Genomic DNA, 20,346 nt, shown 5'->3' with positions numbered 1-20,346 from the left:
TTTTGTAATTTCCGCGGCTAATTTTTTTTCCAGCATCTTATAGGCAGCATAAAGATTAAGAAAATAAGCTCTGAAGTCTGAAAGAACTCGTTTCAAATCCTAGCTTCTGATATTTAAGTTACGTGATCTTGGGCAAGTGATTTTTAATCTCTTAGTTAAAACCTCTCAGAATCTCAGTTTCCTTACCTGTAAAATGCAGATACCACCCTCTTGGAGTTTTGTGAGGATTAGTAAGACCAGCCATAAAAGGGCTTAAAAATACAAAAAAAAACTAGCCGGGCGAGGTGGCGGGCGCCTGTAGTCCCAGCTACTCGGGAGGCTGAGGCAGGAGAATGGCGTAAACCCGGGAGGCGGAGCTTGCAGTGAGCCGAGATCTGGCCACTGCACTCCAGCCTGGGTGACAGAGCAAGACTCCGTCTCAAAAAAAAAAAAAAAAAAAAAAAAGGGCTTAGCCTATAGTAAAAGCTCAATACACCGTAATAACTATTTCTACCACAGCTGCTAAGAACACCGAAGTGGAGGTGGTCATCAGAGAAATAGAAACAGTAACGATCCATCATTGCTCGCCATGAGAGTGCCTTCCTGCTCCAAGTGTCCCAAATCCTTTAACAAACACAGTAACATACTGAAATATGTTTTCTCAGTAGTTTTGATTACACACTGAAAAGTCAAGAAAAAGAAACTGTTCACGAGTCACTGCGTTTGAAACCACCGTCAATCTTGGCTGCATGTTGGTCAATCTTTGCAACTATGTGCCTAGGAGCAGACATACTCTGCTCTGGATTCACCTGGGAACGAGAAACATCGGCCCAGTCAGAAGAAAAGTGGTATGCATCTCCATTTTCCTAGCTAATTGTTTTGTTTTGTTTTCAGAAGTAGGAGTTGGTTTAGAGCAAAGTTGCATGGAACATTTTTTCTCATTAAAGACAGAGTTGGGACAGGAAAACTTTGGGCTAGAAAGGAGGACAAAGGGGACATAAGGTATTTTCTTCTTGATGAGATGGACAGGAAGAGTTAAAAAGAAGGATAAAGGAGAAGTAAAGTAAGAATCGAGGTGCAAAGGGGCTCAAGAAGGGGAAGAATGCCGCTAGCAGCAGCGGGAGAGAATGGTCAGCGGCAGCTGGCACGAAGAAAGAAGGAAGAAAGCGGGGAAAGAATGGAAATTGGAGGCCAGGCATGGTGGCTCACGCCTGTAATCCCAGCACTTTGGGAGGCCGAGGTGGGCGGATCACCTGAGGTCGGGAGTTCGAGGCCTGCCTGACCAACATGGACAAATTCTGTCTCTACTAAAAATACAAAATTAGCCGAGTGTGGTGGTGCATGCCTGTAATCCCAGCTACTCGGGAGATGGAGGCAGGATAATCGCTTGAACCCAGGGGATGGAGGTTGTGGTCAGCCAAGATTGCACCATTGCACTCCAGCCTGGACAACAAAAGCGAAATTCTGTCTCAAAAAACAAAACAAAACAACAACAACAAAAATTGGAAACTGGAGAAGGAAGAGAGGTAAGCATGGGGGCCAAGTCTGCTCACTGGCTGGTGGTGGAGCCTTGAATGGGGTTCTTGATATATATTTGAATGAATGAAAGAATGCATCAACTAGTCTTCTTCACAAAAGGCTCATGAAACTTACCTACTACATTTCAAAAACTATAATACATTGCCCACATTTCTTACTTCTAAGGGAGATTATTTACTTCACTAAATCCATGACAGAATTCTGTGTGTCTGTTAGTTAATATATCACCTTTGTACCTAAGTTTATCTTTAAAAGAAAGTTCACGGGGCCGGGTGCAGTGGCTCACACCTGTAGTCCCAGCACTTTCGGAGGCCGAGGCAGGTGGATCATGAGGTCAGGAGTTCAAGACCAGCCTGGCCAAGATGGTGAAACCCCATCTCTGCTAAAAACTACAAAAATTAGCCAGGTGCAGTGGCAGGCGCCTGTAATCCCAGCTACTCAGGAGGCTGAGGCAGGAGAATTGCTTGAACCCCGGTGGCAGAGGCTGCTGTGAGCTGAGATCACGCCACCATACTCCAGCCTGGGCGACAAAGTGAGACTCCATCTTAAAAAAAAAAAGAAAGCTCACTACTGAGAAACTTAAAAGTCAGTGAATCTTACATTAATACCTATTTTTCCCACTGACACAACTGCGAGCCTCTTGGTTTCAATACTGCTACTGACAAAGTATAGGACCATTCAAAACATAGCAGTGATTTTAGATTCATAGACATGATAACACAGACAATTATAATTTAAAAGGTAAGAAATGATATAGGAACACAGGGTAAGATTATTAAAGATACTCTTCATAAAATACAGTGACAATATGCTAAGTGAATGGAATCCATTTTTGAGCAAAGCATTGAGAGATATAACCTAACATTTTTTGGCAGAAGAAATTTTCCATTTATTAATACTATGACAGTCTTTAATAAAAGAAACTTTTCTTTTCTTTGCCTTTGACTGCACAGCCTGATGTTTTGATGTTGATTTTCTAATGTCCCCTGGCCTTCAGTGTTGACCTCAGCCTTTGCAGCTTTGGTGTCCACTCCATCAAAATGATTTTCCACAGTTATAACCCATTGCACCACATCATCACATTTTTTTGTATAGAACAGCAATTGCTACTTGAATGGAATAATGGTTATTTATGCCTTGCCAAATACTTTCCAGAGCTTGAGTCTGATCTGTTTCTTACTCAATTGACCAGAGTTCTGTTGCACCTAGAAGTGTTGATGATCAAGTCTGGGCCTCTGTGGACAGAACAATAAAGTCCATGAACTTGGACGGGGGTAAAATTACATCCTTATTTCACTAACCTCTAACTAAAATATAGCATTTCCTTCTATTATGAATGTAAGCAACAAGTTACAGTAGTCTTAGCAGTATCTGTGACTCTGTCATCATAAGAAATTACAGATACTTTTATATCGCATTGATTTGGTACAAATATCTTGAAATATTATTTGTGCTCTTCGTTACTTCAAATTCACCGCAGTGAATTTGAATTTGTAAATAGAACTACTGCCGGATCTTATTTAATTAACAAACACACATTACTATATCACAATTAAAAAGTATTTTTTATATCCAGCATCTTTGGGGGAAAAAATAGAATTCCCTTGTAACCCTCTATATTTTATGCACTTTGAATCATTGAGAAAAGGTCTATAAACTTTACTACATTGTTGTTTATTCTTCATTCAAGACACAAAGAAGGTTAAGAACTCCTGACTGTGGAATGTTCTGGTAAAGGCTCTTTTGCCAGTTAGTAAAAGAATTGAGTTAGTTCCCTTCCTCCATTATGCTCCAGCATAATGAAGTATTGCTCTAAACATTCTTAAAGTGCTTTAAACCTAGAAGCTTTCACAATATATGATAGGCAAAGGAAGATGTATCAGAGGTGTTGTGTTGTCTCCTGAAGCTTCTCCCCAACTACTCGACCCTTAAGAGTTAGGAAGGGTTGTGGGGAGAAAGGAGAAAATATTTTTTTCTTTTTTTTTCTTTTTTTTTTTTGAGAGAGTCTCGCTCTGTCACCCAGGCTGGAGTGCAATGGTACGATCTCGACTCACTGCAAGCTCAGCCTCCTAGCTTCAAGTGATTCTCATGCCTCAGCCTCCTGAGTAGCTAGGATTACAGGTATGCACCACCACACCCAGCTAATTTTTTCTATTTTTAGTAGAGACGGGGTTTCACTGTGTTGGCCAGGCTGGTCTCGAACTCCTGGCCTCAAGTGATTCGCCCACCTCGGCCTCCCAAAGTGCTGGGATTACTGGCGTCAGCCACCATGCCCAGCTAGAAAGGAAAAATTCTTATACTCTGTGGGTTGAGTATATAAATCACTGTTGCAATCACTTTGGACAATTTAGTGACAGCAAAGATAAAAACATATGCCATGGTTTGCATGTGTCCCTTCTAAAATTCAGATGTTGAAATTTAATGTCATAGTATTGAGGGGGGTGCCTTTAAGAGGTGATTAGGTTATGAGAGCTCCTCCTTGGGAATGAGACTAAGGCCCTTATAAAAGAGGCTTCACACAGCATCAGCCCAGCCCTTCCGTTCTGCCAAGTGAGGATGTGGGAAGAAAGCCTTCCTCGGACAACCGAACCTGCCTGTGAATGGATCTTGGAATTCCCATCCTCCAGAACTATGAGAAATAAATTTGTTTTCTTGATAAGTACCCAGTCTATTGTATTCTGTTACAGCAGCACAAAGTGAACTAAAACAACATATTTACACTAAGGCCCAGTAATTTTACTTCAGTTCATATGCACAAGGAGAGATGTGCAAAAAGATGCAGTGATTTTTGTAAAGGCAAAAAACTAAAAATCCAATTATCTGTCAACAAAGCGATGCATAAATTGTCATATATTGACACAACAGAATATCTTATAGCAGTTAAAGGGAACTAGGGAGCTACGTGGATCAACATGCATAAATCTTGAAAATACAGTATAGAGTTAAAGATGCAGTTAGCGAGAGGATTTGCTCAGGATGACAGCATTTACGTACGCTTTAAAACACCAAATGATAGTATATATTCTTATGAGGACATAAAGATATAGCAAAATTTTAAAAACACCAACAGGAAGCATACAGATGAGCTTCAGGATGGAGGTTATATCTGAGGAGAGGGTGCAAGTGTGAGTTTTGTGTTAGCATTGTTTTATTTCTTTTTTTTTTCTCTCTCTCTCTCTCCTTTTTTTTTGAGACAGAATCTTGCTTTATCACCCCGGCTGGAGTGCGGTGGTGTGGTTTCAGCTCACTGCAAACTCCGCCTCCTGGGTTTAAGTGATTCTTGTGCCTCAGTCTCCAAGTAGCTGGGACTACAGGTATATGCCACCACGCCCAGCTAATTTTTGTATTTTTAGTAGAGACAGGGTTTCACCATGTTAGCTAGGCTGGTCTTGAACTCCTGGCCTCAAGCAATCCACCCACCTTGACCTCCCAAAGTGCTGGGATTACAGGCATGAGCCAGCATGCCTGGTCTGTTTTATTTCTTTTAAAAAAATATGTAGTATTGCTTCGCTTGACTAACCTTTAAAACAAATCTGTAGCAAAGGTGGGTTGTGTGGATATGGGTATCAGTTATATTCATTTTTGGACTTTTTCTGTATATTAGAAATGTTTGATAAGAAAAAACTTTAAGAAACTTTACAGAGTTTTTTCTTTCTTTTCTAGAAATAGAGATGGGGTCTTACTATGTTGCCCAGGCTGGCCTTGAACTCCTGGCCTCAAGTGATCCTCCTGTCTTAGCCTCCCAAAGTGCTGATATTATACTTGTAAGCCATTATGCCCAGCAAAAATTGTAAGACTTAAAAGTATGTACAATTGCCTGAACCATGTATGCTTTGGGATTTCATTTTTATTTTATTATTTTATTTTTTTGAGATAGGGTCTTGCTCTGTCACTAAGGATGGAGAGCAGTGGCAGGACCATAGCTCACTGTGGCCTCTACCTCCTGGGTTCAAGCGATCCTCCCAGCTCAGCTTTCTGACTAGGTATGACTTCAGGTGTGCGACACCACACCCAGCTAATTTTTTAACTTTTTGTAGAGACAGGGTCTTGCTATGTTACCCAGGCTAGTTTCAAACTCTTGGCCTCAAGTGATCCTTCTGCCTTAGCCTCCTGAAGTGCTGGGATTACAGGCCTAAGCTACCATGCTCAGCCTGTTTTCAAAGGGATTCAAAGTAGGCTTGCTTTTAAAAGCTAGAAGTAGGTTTTAGATAATGTGCTCAGTATGACACAGAACAATTTTAAGGATAAGCTCCTAACTGCTGAATATTGTTACAATAATTAAACTAGTTTATTACAGTAGCATTTACCAACTAATCTATTAGTGTCTGAGAAAGAATGTCCCTGAGGTTTAAATCAGTGTGTAGCCTCCCCAGACCAATCTGATTCAATTTTTACGTAACAAAGTGGTGAGTTGTTTTTCAGTTACCATAGATCTCAGGTCACATAAAACTGGGCATACCCAAATGAACCAAGCATGCAACCACAGAGGGAACATAAGCGCTCGGAATGAGGAGTAAGGACTTAATTATTCTAAGAAGTGGATAGTTTATGGCAGGATCAAGGATCTAATGAGATGAGCTCGGGTCACACCCTGGCAGGATCTGGTCAGATCATGCCTCCTGGCATCCCCTCACTGCAGCATCCAATCAGATCACACCTCATTACCCCATGCTTACAAAAACCTGATCCAGCCCCCAGCTCAGGGAGACACTGTTGTGGGAATAATCCCAGTGTTCTCCTTACTTGTTACAAGTAGTAAAATCCCCTTGCTAAACCTCCTTAGTTGTGGACATTGGATTGATATCTGCCAAGGGATCATATACACCCGTTGTGTGGGAACAAGGGGTTACCACGTTGGCAGCCGTATTAGTCCATTTTCACACTGTTGATAAAGACATACCTGAGACTGGGAAGAGAAAGAGGTTTAATTGGACTTACAGTTCCATATGGCTGGGAGGGCCTCCAAACCATGGCAGGAGGCGAAAGGAACTTCTTATATGGTGACAGCAGAAAATGAGAAAGAAGCAAAAGTGGAAACCCCTGATAAACACATCAGATCTCGTGAGACTTATTCACCATCAAAAGAATAGAACGGGAAATACTGGCCCTCACAGTTAAATTACTTCCCCCTGGGTCCCTCCCACAACATGTGGGAATTCTAGCAGATACAATTCTAGCAGATACAATTCAAGATTTGGGTAGAGACACAGCCAAATCATATCAGCTGCATAGCTGTATCACTTGGAGAACTTAAAAAAGAGCTATCATAGCCACAACATTTAAGATTGTGATTCAAGAGTAGACTCTGCCGTGGGCATCCTTACTGCTAAAAAGCACCCCAGATCATTCTGTCGTGCAGCTTGGGCTGGAATTTGTGGTTTAACATGCATGACTTTGGAGACTGAAAACTCAACCCATCTTATGACTTTCAAAAACCAAACCATTCACTTAGGGCTTAGAGTTCAAGTAGTAATCTATGAACGTGCCCTACCCCATGACGTCCCTTCTCCAGTTGGCTTTAACATTTTCTCCTGGTTTTAATAGGCAACATACAAACAAGGCTCAAAAAACCTGTTATCACATCCCCATCCAGCCCACTTCTCTACCTCTCCCATAGGCAACCTCTTTCTTTTTTTTTAAATTAGCTTCTTATGTATCCTTCTAGTGTTCTCTTAAAACAAATATAAGCAAATAGGAATACACGTTCTTATTTTTCTCCCTGCCCTTTCAAAAATGTAGCATACTATGTATCCTATTCTGTGTCTTCCCTTTTTTTTTTTCATGTAGCAATATATTCAAGAGATATTTGCATATTAAGACATAGAGGGCCTTTTCACTCCTTTTTAAAATTTAAATAGTTGGCCGGGCGCGGTGGCTCAAGCCTGTAATCCCAGCACTTTGGGAGGCCGAGACGGGCGGATCACAAGGTCAGGAGATCGAGACCATCCTGGCTAACACGGTGAAACCCCGTCTCTACTAAGAAATACAAAAAACTAGCCGGGCGAGGTGGCAGGCGCCTGTAGTCCCAGCTACTCGGGAGGCTGAGGCCGGAGAATGGCGTGAACCCGGGAGGCAGAGCTTGCAGTGAGCTGAGATCCGGCCACTGCACTCCAGCCTGGGCTACAGAGCGAGACTCCGTCTCAAAAAAAAAAAAAAAAAAAAAAAGAAAAAAATTTAAATAGTTGGTAGGGTAGGCTGGGGAAGGTACAACAGAACTTTTGTTGTAAGTAAACTGAAATGAGGGAGATCTTTGTGAGCATCTAGATGGTGGTGGTGGTTATGCAAATCTACATGTGATAAAATACCATAGAATGATACATTTACATATATCTCTAACCAACCAGGTTAAATGGTGATGATAGAGGGGCTTTGAACTGACTATAGACAGATTAACAAGAGTAGAGACAAGGTTTATTTACACAGGCAGTTGTGTTTTCAGAAGACTTGGTTTAAGTTTACATAATGTTTTTCCCTGCGGCCTGATTGGATGTTTTCAGTTTAAAATTTTCATAATACTTTGGTGGACTATTATTAGTTCTGTTTAATCAGAGCCTTGGCCAAAACAGTATGCTGTTTTAATATTTAAATTTTTGTGCCAATCTGATAGGTGAAAATTTGTAACACAAGGTGTTCTTTTCTTTGTTTGTTTGTTTTGAGACGGAGTCTCACTCTGTCTCCCAGGCTGGAGTGCAGTGGTGCCATCTTGGCTCACTGCAACCTCCCCCCAAGAACTGCTTGGGTTCAAGCAATTCTCCTGATTCAGCCTCCTGCGTAGCTGGGATTACAGGTGCCCACCACCACGCCTGGCTAATTTTTGTATTTTTAGTAGAGACAGGGTTTCACCATGTTGGCCAGGCTGGTCTCCAACTCCTGACCTCAGGTGATCCACCCACCTCAGCCTCCCAAAGTGTTGGGATTACAGGCGTGAGCCACCACCACACTGGGCCAGGCATTCTTATATTTGTGCTTCTCTTCCTATGCGTTTGAGCATGTTTTCATATGTCTACAAACTATTTGTATTTCTTTTTCTGCATACAGCTTATTCATGTTCTTTGCCCATTTTTCTATTAAATGTCTTTTCTGTTCCCATTGATTTCTAGGAACTTTATACAAATTAGGGAAATTGGCTCTTTCGTGGCAGAAATTGCAACTTTTAAAAAAGCCAGGTTGTGATTTGTCTTTTGACTTCACTTATAGTTTTGGTTGTTTTGCCACGCAAATACATTATTTTATTTATTTATTTATTTTTGTGACAGGGTCTCACTTTGTCACCCAGGCTGGAGTGCAGTGATGTGATCACAGCTGACTGTAGTATTGACCTCCTGGACTCAGGTGATCCTCCCACCTCAGCCTTCCAAGTAGCTGGGACTATAGATGCACACCTTTCCCAGCTAATTTTTTGTCATTGTTGTTGTTGCGGAGACAAGGTCTTGCTATGTTGCCCAGGCTGATGTCAAACTCGTAGATTCAAGCGATCCTTGTGGCTTGGCCCCCACAAAGTGCAGTGATTGCAGGCATGAGCGACCGTGCCTGGCCTAAAAGCCTTTTATTTTTATTAATTGCTTTTTCTTCAGGGTGATCTGGTTTAACATTTGTTTTGTTTTGTTTTTGTTTTCAAGACAGTCCCACTCTGTCACCCAGACATGAGGGCAGTGGCATGAGCACTGCTCACTGGAACCTCAACTTTCCAGGGTCAAGTGATCCTACCACCTCAGTCCCCCGGATAGCTGGGACTGAGGCAGGAAATAGGGTCTGGAGGCAGGGAACCTAAGGACTTCCTAGAACTAAATTAAATGGAAAGCCCCCAACCTTCTAAAGCCAAGTAAATAATTTTGTAACTCTACTTCAGCTATGGCAGGAAACATCATACACCAAGTAACCAACGGGAAACCTCGAGAGTATATTTGAATCCCAGAAAATTCTGTAACTGGGCCCTTGAGCTGCTTACTTGGGCCCGCCCCTACCCCGTGGAGCGTGCTTTCATTTTCAATACATCTCTGCTTTTGTTGCTTCATTCTTTGCTTGCTGTGTTTGTGCATTTTGTCTAATTCTTTGTTCAAAATGCCAAGAACCTGGACACCCTACACTGGGAACATATTTTGGTTAGCCAGCCCAAAGTGTGCGGTTTATTTTTCACCTTTTCCTTTCTGCACCATCCAGGGGAATCTTCTCTCTCTCTTTTCCTTTCCAACTCAGGATCCTTGGTGGGCAGCATCTAAACATGGAGGCAACTGCAGGCTTCTGGCCAGGGCCACTCTCCAGCGTTGCCTAAAGGCCAAGGAGTGAATAAGGATAGTTGCCCTCCCTGGAAGAGATAAGGACTCTTTTCTATCATTTCCGGTTGTGGTCCCTGATCCCTACATGTGGCGCAGCTAATCTGGAGTGAACTCGAACACATTCGACTTCTCTTCTTATGCTAAATTCTTCCCTTCCCCTATTTGACTGGCTAAGGACAAAAGAACCCACTCAGCCTCCAGTGCCTATCATTACAGTTCATGACTATCACTTTAGTGGAATGGGAAGCATGGGAAAGCAAGGCCTTATCAAATTATGAGGATGCTAAAAGTTGGGGATTACACCCAGGAACCAAAGGAAAGCTCATAGTAGGCCATTGCCTCTGGAGGGAAAACATGCAAAGTGGGATTGGTGCCCACCTAAGGTCAGAGACATCTGACACTCTAAGAGTGGATCCCAAAGGGGGATGCCTCAGGGGATCGAACTCCAGACTTCAACCTCTCCAAAGGGGACACCCTAGGCAGAGGTTCTGAGGTCCAGTACTAAGCCCTCCTTAGAATTTTCTCTCACAGATGACAATGGGAAATTCTGCAATACTGTTTGGTCCCAATATTGTTTGCAATCTGGAGTTTGCTGCTGAATGGGAAAGTGGGATGGAGTTGCATGTACCCAGGCAGGTTTTTGTGCTGCTGTTCTAAGCAGGGGGCCTGGTTAATGAGTGATGCTCTCCTTTGGTGCTGTTTGGCCCCAGTGTTCTTTGGAGCCTGGGGAGGTTTGCCCTTTAAAAACCAAACTGCCATGGAAACTGCTTTACCCACAATTTTGGTTCACAGCCTTCATTGGATTATCTATTGGGGCATACAAAGTAAAACTGTTAAGCCTGTATTGCTATCTCACGGCTAGAGTTCCGAGGTAAAAGCTATTGGATCTTTGTGTGTGTGTGTGTGTGTGTGTGTGTGTGTGTGTGTACCTGTCTAGATGTGTTTATTTGTATATATACTTACTATTAAATGTTGTGTCTACCAAATTGGCTTATAATTAAAAGAGTGCTCATAAATTAAGTACACAAGTCTAAGAAAATTTCAAGTTCACATGACTTAAGTATAAACAAGCTGGTTTGAAAACTATTGATAAAACAAAACTAGAAATGCCTTCAGAATTGTCAACATACATTTTTTTCTGGATTTTATATTTGTCTCCACTAGATATTTTGAGGTGTCAGGGTTTGGCATACAAGATTATAAAACTATAAACCCAGCCAAAACAAAATGATCTTGATTTGCATGTCTTTTTTGGGGGGGGGCAAATGAGAGTAATTTAATGTTGTTAGCCAAGTCTTCTGAGTTATCGGTAAAAATATCTGTGTATTTAACTTTGAGGCTCTTACTTAGGTTTAGGTGAGCACTGGATGTTCACTGGCTATTAAAACAATTATAGTGTCTAATATTTCAGTTTGCAGAAGTAATCCAGATAAACTGTTGAAAATGAAGGAATTGAGTACAGTAAAGGGGATAAATGTTTTAGGTAAACTTTTTTGGGTAAATTAAAATCTTAATTTTGATGCTCATTTACTATCTGGGTCATTTTCAATTAAGAAAGGGTTGTGAGCCGGGCGCGGTGGCTCACGCCTGTAATCCCAGCACTTTGGGAGGCTGAGGCGGGTGGATCACAAGGTCAGGAGATCAAGACCACGGTGAAACCCCGTCTCTACTAAAAATACAAAAAATTAGCCAGGCGAGGTGGCGGGTGCCTGTAGTCCCAGCTACTCGGGAGGCTGAGCCAGGAGAATGGCATAAACCCGGGAGGCGGAGCTTGCAGTGAGCCGAGATCGCGCCACTGCACTCCAGCCTGGGCGACAGAGCAAGACTCCGTCTCAAAAAAAAAAAAAAAAAAAAAAGAAAGGGTTGTGATATGGGGAAATATGTTTCTAAAATTGTGCAAATGTTCTTATCTATAAATGTCCATATCTGATACTTCAGAATTTCTTGGTTTTTTTTTTTTTTATGGTTTCATTAAAGTTTCAGGTTACTAAGGATATCCTTGGGTTACTAAGGATAAGAATTCTAATTAACACATAATTCTGAATACAAAATACGCCAGAAAGGGTTGTGTTATTAGTGAGAAAAAGTAGAATTTTGTGTAATTCAGAAGTTATCTAAAAGTTAGTTCAAATTACAGATTTGAAAAGGTTCCCTCATAACCATGTGCAGTACTTTCTCTCAGTCTCCACCACCCAGACCAGGAATTTTGGCGTTCATGTCATAGTTAGCTGTAAAATCATCTTAAGTAGTTGGAAGTCTTTGCAAACTCAAAATTAACTACTCTAGACTCCTTCTGGGAGGGGCAATGGAGATTGTCCAATGCTGTGGCTCAGTAGCTGTGGCTTCACCGTTTTACAGTGGTGTCACAGGTTCAATCCTGGCTTGGGGAATGAGTCGTTTCTGGTTTGATATCTGTGTGACATTTGCCATTTGCTGATTCTCTTCCCCTCCATGAACTAGCTCAAATGTTCCTTTCTCTGAGCACCTGGGAGGTTACCTTTGGTAAAGTTCAAAGCCAGAAATACTGGCCACTTGGCATGGCTAGAATTGGGTAATAGGAGATTTAAAAGGATTTTTTTTTAATAGAGCACTATGGTTAAAAGCCTAATTAAGACAGAGCAAGACTCGTCTCAAAAAAAAAAAAAAAAAAAAAAAGCCTAATTAAAAGTGGATATTTAAGCTATATGTATACTTAAAAGGCCTTTACGTATTTTTTTTCTCTTCTTGGATCTTGTTTTGCTGGAAAGAAGTTCTTTTTTTTTTTATTCTCTTCACAGTTGACTATTTTTCTCCATTTCATCTTGCCACTCTTAATGCACACGAGAGGCCCTAAGATAACTTCGGAGAGCATGGGACTCCTTGGGAAAAACAGAAAAGTCATCAAGGACCCTATTTTGGGGGAAAAAATCCTGTTTTCCTCAGAACCCCAAGAATTAAAAGTGCTATGATAGATCCCTCTCAAAATCTATTCTTGTCTTCCAGTTATACCTGCTTATTAAGCCGTAGAAACTGTGTGTTTTCCTGGCCCTGTTTTGTGAAGAGCTCCACCCTGAGGCCAGTAATCCAATTAGTAGATTGACAGACGAAAAATCTTACAACTACTGCATCTTTTGTCTATCTGTGTAGTTATATATGTGTTATGTGTGTGATGTTTATATAAAAAAGACATGCAAGTTGTGTAAAGAAAGTAAAATATGTTTTTGGTAAAAGATTATAAGAAGCCATGGGAACGTAAATTTTTGCCTAGTTTAGACGGTTAAAGGATTGTTTTCAGTTAAATAAGATAAAGCTAAAGGTTTGAATGAGTTGTGGAAGGTTTGTAAAAATTAATCTTGTAAAAGAAATTCTCTGTGTGAACATACTGACTACATTCAAAAGGGTATTATTTTATTTTTCCAAAAATTGAGCATTGGAATAAAAGCACAAGGTTTTCTTAAGGCACTGATCTGCTCTTTAACAAAAATGTATAAAGAGATTATGAGAATCCCATCTTATGGTCATTCTGATTAAGATTGAATGGATTTGTCTATAAGGTTTCATTTAAAAAATAAAATACTGGGGTTGATATTAACGGTGGACCAATGCAGGGGGGAAATTTGGCTTTCTCTCCCTTGAACAAAATTTTCATGTAATTGTAAAAGATAATGAAATACCCAAGCCAGGATTGAACCTGTGACACTATTATTGCCTTGCAAATAAACTACTGAATAGAAGAAGAAGACAGGAGACAGATTGTTTGGAAAGCTAAGTCTTCTTATTTATTTATTTATTTATTTATTTATTGAGATAGAGTCTTGCTCTGTTGCGCAGGCTGGAGTGCAGTGGCACGATCTCGGCTCACTGCAACCTCCACCTCCCAGGTTCAAGCGATTCTCCTGCCTCAGCCTCCCAAGTAGATGGGATTACAGGCACATGCCACCACACCCAGTTAATTTTTGTATTTTTAGTAGAGACGGGGTTTCACCATGTTGATCAGGCTGGTCTGCTGGCACTATGGCAACCATTTCAAAATATGTCGAAGTATATTTTGGGGTTAAATATTTTGATTTGCTGCACTGGCAAGGGAGATGAGAAAATGGATCTCTCATACATTGTTTTTGGGAATGTAAAATGGTACAGTCACTCTGGAAAACAGTTTAGCTGTTTCTTATGCAATTATCATATGACCCAGCAGTTGTACTCTTTTGTATTTATTCAAGAGAAGTAAGAACATAAGTTCAAAGACCTGTGCACAAATGTCCACAGCAGCTTTAGCCACAACAGTAAAAAACTGGAAACAGTCCAGATGTCCTTCAGTGGGTGAATGGCTAAACATCTGTGGTACATCCCTATCATGGTGCAGGGACCCATTTGGAATCCCAGAGTTGCCATAATGCTTCTTTTAAGCTGAAGACATCTGAGATTCAACAAGTGGAGGAAAAGCCTTCTAGGAGCTTCCCTTATCTGACTAAAAGCAGCGACCTCCAGGAAATGAGGCTATCAGAAATTCCCCCTACTGGGGAGTTTTTGGCCCTGAAGATGGATAGGCAAATGTTATTACACAATTTCTTACCACCTATTTGTTTTCCTAAAAATCTGTTTGTCTTTCCCAAGGGGACCTATTTGTTTGTCCTATAGAGGCCCTTTCTCCCCTTCCTTTATATACCTAAGGATATTATTAGGTACATAAAGGTTAGGATAATGTTACCACAGGGGCAAATCAGATAACAAGATGCAGGATCTCTCTGTATTTCTTTTTATAACTGCATGAAAAGATGTAAATATAGATATATAAACATGTAAATATAAGTATAAATATAAGTATATAAACCCTTTAACCATTTTATGAGCCAGGTACTTGCTCATTATGCATAGGAAATAAACCTTTTACTACTATTAATCTGTCTTTTGTTATTTAATTTCCAAGCCCCAGTCACTGAACCCAAGAGGGTGGATGAACATTTTTTCCTTCTCCTACAATAAATTCTATTCAGCAAAAAAACAAAAAAAAGACTGGATGATTCTATTTATCTAATATTCTTGAAATGACAAATTTATAGAGCTAGAGATTCGTGTTTACCGGGGATTAGAGACCAGGACAGGAGGTTAGGGGTAGCGAGGGGTTGTAAGAGGACAAACAACACAATCCTTACACTGTTGGAACTGTCTGTAGCTTGACTATAGCGGTGGATACACAAACATATGTGATAAAACTGCACAGTCCTACACACACATATACATGGAAAACAGAATATCTGAAAAAGCTTGGTGTGTTGTATTGTAAAAGTTGTCAGAATCAAAATGGAGTCACTAATGTAAAACAAACAAACAAACAGACACAACAACCTTGACAAATAGAGTGAGGGAAGGCCATGAAAAAAGGGTTCTCATATTTGCAAGCCTGATCAAAAACTATCACCAAAGATTGCAAACACCAAAATATTGCACAAAGGCCATCACAACCTTACAGAAAAAATACTTCTGCAAGGCCTATCTGCCCCAGTAACTACCTGTCCAACCCCGGACCTGCATCATCCTTGTTATTGATCTTGTAGCCAACTATAATTATTTTAAAACAATTATGTAATCCTATGGAACGTGTATTTCCATTGCAATGCTCTATTCCCAAATAAGCATCTTTTCTTTCAGAGAGCCTCTTTCTGTTATTTAGGTTGACAGTATCAATGTCAATTTCTTGGTTGTGATATTGTACTATAGTTTGATAAAGTGTTACCACAGGGGCAAATCAGATAACAAGATGCAGGATCTCTCCATATTTCTTATTACTGCATGAAAATCTACAATTATCTGAAATGAAGTTTAAACAAATTCTCTCACCACCCCCAAAGGAAAATTAAACTACTTTATGGGCTTTAAAATTACAGGAATTGATATGGCTTATGAGAATTGTGTCAGCAATTTATTAGAATTTAATGAAAAAACACTTAACACTATATTCAGTTTTGATTTTGATTTCCTATGCCAAATTGTTTATACCTGCTTGATATGGTTTGGCTGTGTCCCCACCCAAATCTCATCTTTAATTGTAGCTCCCATAATCCCTATGTGTCATGACAGGGACCCAGTGGAAGGTAACTGAATCATGGGGGTGGGGTGTTCCCATGTTGTTCTCATGATAGTGAGTAAGTCTCACAAGATCTGATTGTTTTATAAAGGGCAATTCCTCTGCACTTCTCTCTTGCCTGCCACTATGTAAGATGTGCCTTTGCTCCTCCTTCACCTTCCTCACCACAATTGTGTGGCCTTGCCAGCCATGTGGAACTGTGAATCCATCAAATCTCTTTTTCTTTATAAATTACCCAGTCTTGGGTATGCCTTTATTAGCAGTGTGTCAATGGATTAGATTTTAAGTTGATCCCAATTTCATATCCCCAAGCCAAAACTTCTACACCAGAATCTGTCCAACCTCTGCTTGCTTTCTCCAGAAATAATAGCTTCGGTTTTAGGTATTCTCCAAAACTGCTAAAAACACAACTTTTCCCATCTACCAGTCTCTGATTCTTCATTCTAGTCTTTAGGAATTCCTAACAATGCCTTGCTCTTTTAAGAATCAGGCACAGTGGCTCATGCCCGCAATCCCAACACTTTTGGAGGCCAAGGCAGGAGGATCACTTGAGTCCAGGAGTTTGAAGCTGCAGTGAGCCATGATCTGTATCACTGCACTCCAGCCTGGGTGACAGAACAAGATCCTGTCTCTAAAAAACTAACAAACTAACTTAATTAATTTTAAAAATAGCTAATGTTTACTGAGGATTTGTTATGAGTCAGCTGTTCTAAGTATTTAAGAACATTTATGATGAGTCAGCTGTTCCAAGTTCTCAGGCTAAGAGGTGTGTCATTCCATAGAGAAAGGCAAGAGGGTGAGAGAGGGTAAGAGAGAGTGAGAAATGAGGGGAGAGAAAGAGAGAGCAAGAGAAGGCCAAAGTTGTCCTTTTATGAGGAACTCACTCTCTCGAAACCAGCATTAATAATTTACGAGGCCAGTTCCCCTATGACCCAAACACTTCCCATTAGGCCCCCCACTCAAAACCTCTGCACTGGGGGTCAAGCTTCCAACACATGAATTTTGGGGGACACGTTCAAACCATTTGTGCTCTCTCTACCTGGATGCCAAATACATGTCCAAAAAAAATACTTCTGATTTTGTTGAAGAGCAAAAAGTTGAACAACAAGAATTATATCTATTTTGGCAGCTGCTGTCTAGCAGATGTTCAGAGAATTAACTGAACAAGAAATCACCTCAAGGATATTTTTCAAGAATCTCTTCTTGGCTGGGTGCAGTGGCTCATGCCTGTAATCCCAGCATTTTGGAGAGTGAGGTGGGAGGATCGCTTGAGGCCAGGAGTTCCAGATGAGCCTGGCCAACACAGTGAGACTTCATCTCTACAAAACACTTTAAAAATTAGCCAGGTGTGGTGACGCATGCCTGTGGTCCCAGCTCCCAGGAAGCTGAAGTCAGAGAATCACCTGAGCCAGGAGTTCAAGGTTATGGTAAGCTATGATCATGCCACTGCACTCTAGCCTGGGCAACACAGTGAGCCCTTGTTAAAAAAAAAAAAAAAAAGAATCATCTCTTAAAAGACATCAAGCGGCCTGGTGTGGTGGCTCACCACACCACTCAGCACTTTGGGAGGCCGTGGCAGGTGGATCACGAGGTTAAGAGTTCGAGACCAGCCTGGCCAAAATGGTGAAACCACATCTGTACTAAAACTACAAAAATTAGCCGGGCATGGTGGCAGGCACCTGTAATCCCAGCTACTTGGGCAGGAGAATCACTCGAACCTGGGTGGCATAGGTTGCAGTGAGCTGAGATCGCGCCACTGCACTCCAACCTGGGCGACAGAGTGAGACACCGTCTCAAAAAAAAAAAAAAATGATATCAAGCTACATTAAAATGCTTTGGAACCACAGGTTAACTACAAGGTCCAATTCTCCACTAACTGGCTTGCTTAGACCAAATGGACAGGGCAGTTCTAATCCATCTGCAGGACTAGGAGAGACCTTCTGAGAAGGCCAGTGTTGCAATCTGATTGTTGTGTGACTCGGGAACACTGGTTATTGCCTCCGAGTTCATTTGCAAAATGAAGCCACTAATATACCTAATTCAGAAGTTTACAGGAAGAGTAAATAGGGTAGTGGGTGTAAAATGCTGTCCCTGGTCTACAATAAGTGAGTAAATGCTAGCTCTCTATTTGCCTCTGGATAGAAACCAAAATTAGCCCTACCTTGCATTTCTTCCCACTCCATGCCACCTGTGTCCACAGCAATCTACTTACCCTGTGGCACTAGGAAACTCCAAAGCTCTTGACCTTCAGTGGCTCTTCACAATCCAAAAGGATCAATCCCCAATTCCCTAAAATGGCCTCAGTCCCCTTTTGTTGCAGTTTTCCGACCATTCCTTTCCCCTCCTAAACTCTAACCCAGCTTCCAAAGAGCCTATCACTTCCCAATGGTCCTAGTCATTTCTATCTTCTGAATCTGCACGCAGATTTAGGATTTAGCCCCTTAGGATTTGTTCCACACCTACGTGATATGAGGTTAGTTCCATATAGTTCTAACCTCTTCTCTAAAAGATAAACTTCTTGAAGGTAGAGTGTTTTACTCATTATTACATCTGCCGTAGCACACAATGCTTCGTGCGTGGCAGTAAGAGCTGATATTTATCGAGAGCTGACTATATGCCAAGCACTATTCTAAGTGCCTCACATGAACATATGAACTCATTTAATTTTCACACCAGTTTTGGAATAGGCACAATTATTCTCTCCATTTACAGATCGGAAAACCGAGACCCAAAGCATAACTTGTCCAAGCTTATACCACTAGGAAGTGAGAGGGCCTGGGTTCAGACCCAAGCAGCCTAGCTGCAGAACCCACGTTCTTAACCACTATGCTACAGTCGACGTTCAATAAATTTGGCTAATTTATGTAAAAGAGCTTAAAAAACTATAAAGGACTATAAGCCACAATAAACCAAAAGTCCAAACAAAATAGGCTTTTGGTATCTGTAAGGAAGGGGAGACAGTAGTATATGAAGGTTAAGTTTAGAATCAGACCAGAGTTCGAATACCAGCTCTATCACTTTCTATCTGTGGGCAAGTTATTCTTTTTCAGCATCAACCGCTGCATCTGCAAGATTAAACTACCTGTTGAGATGATTGTGAGAATTGAGATGACTCAGGTAGAATGAGAACGTGCCTACCACAGATTATGTGGTCAATAAATTTTGGCTCTAAAACAAAGTCAAATGGTAAAACCAAGGAAATTTTCTTTGCTAAGTTATTAACCAACAATTATAAACAGTATTAAACAATAATCACTTACTATTTTTTTATTGTATTTCAGGCCTGTAAAACAAATAACATTAATTATCTCTAATGAGTAAAAAGGTAAGAGTTCTGCCTCTGGGCATAAGACTGGAGCAGCAGTTGGAAAGCCCAACTCATTAAAGCAAATGCAAAGGAAACACGAAAAGCACACGTAAGCAGTGGGAAAATTCCTAGTGAAGTGTACTGACAAACACAAGTGTATCCAAATGTGTATGTTCTGGAAAGCATGCTATATAATAGGTCCAAGGGGTGAAGAGCATAGGATGTTTAACACAGGGGCTGTTAAAGAACCAACAGTTTGTGTAGGTGCAGAGATCAGAATTAAGCACAAAAGGCTGGTTTCAGCTTAAGTTCATGGAAGAGGGACCGGCACAGGCTCCCCTGGGCCGCGGTGAGTCTATCCACGGAAGAAACCCAGGCTCCAGACATAAGATAAGGGGCAGAGGGAACTCTATCCCTGGCCGGGAAGCCCGAACAACTCCGAAGTCCCTTACTACCTTTGAGCGGGGCCGCGGAAGGAAGAACAGGGAGACACCCTGCTCAGAATGAGACTGGGCCTATATTTTAACAATCTTTTTTGGGGGGAGGGGGTGTGAAATGTAATCACTGGGGAAAAGGTGGGTTAGGGCATCAGGGAGGTAACACCTGTGCAAAATGTATCCAGAGATCCAGAGATCAAGACTCAGTTGCTCTCAGGACGCAACGGCCTGCAAAGGACATCTTGTTGACGCGACCCTCCGACTCCACTGAAGGCGCTTGCTCCGCCAAAGCAGCTTCTAGACAGCCCCGACCCCCTTGCCACTAGCTGCCGCCCCCAGAGGCCTGAAGGGGGTCGGGGTCGTGGGCTGCCCGCGGGTCAAGGGTCTGGGGAGATGGGCCCACGACGTGGAGAGGGGCTCAGGCTGGCGCCCCGAGGCCCGTTAGAAGGCTCTGCCAGCTGTCATGCCAGGGGCCAAGGTCGCCCTGGGCCCCCAGGACGCCAGCCTCGAACGCACTCACCAGCCTGCTGCCGCGCAGCAGCCGCACTGCCAGGCTTTCCATCGTCGCCGCAGGCCTCTCGGTTCAGCGCCTCTGGGTAACTAGTCAGCCTGTGGGAGCTACGCGAGCTAGGCCCCGCCCACTCAGTACCCGCCCCGCACACACCCCCCCTTAATCCCTGCCCACTGCTGCCTACGGAACCCCGAGAGAGACAAACAGGCCCCTCCTCGTTTTCGCCCTCCATC

The 20,346-nt window shown here is 41.8% G+C and overlaps 1 protein-coding gene across 2 annotated transcripts in view; it reads right to left on the bottom strand.

Annotated features, from left to right (window-relative positions):
* Positions 1–20,264, bottom strand: part of ACADSB (acyl-CoA dehydrogenase short/branched chain) — a 41,673-nt gene extending 21,409 nt beyond the window's left edge. Inside the window, exons 1-2 of one of the 2 annotated variants that reach the window (XM_077945230.1) lie at positions 20,123–20,204; positions 2,458–2,753 (exon numbers count right to left, since the gene is read on the bottom strand). Coding sequence is in view for 1 of the 2 variants with exons in the window: in NM_001261772.1 (NP_001248701.1) it covers positions 20,123–20,164 (42 nt within the window). In the remaining variant the exon portion in view is untranslated. 2 annotated transcript variants of the gene reach the window in all.
* Between the last annotated feature and the right edge of the window lie 82 nt (positions 20,265–20,346).

The sequence above is a fragment of the Macaca mulatta genome, chromosome 9 (genome assembly GCF_049350105.2).
Source record: "Macaca mulatta isolate MMU2019108-1 chromosome 9, T2T-MMU8v2.0, whole genome shotgun sequence".
In the NCBI taxonomy this organism is placed as follows: domain Eukaryota; kingdom Metazoa; phylum Chordata; class Mammalia; order Primates; family Cercopithecidae; genus Macaca; species Macaca mulatta.
This window is presented reverse-complemented; position numbering and strand designations above follow the sequence as displayed.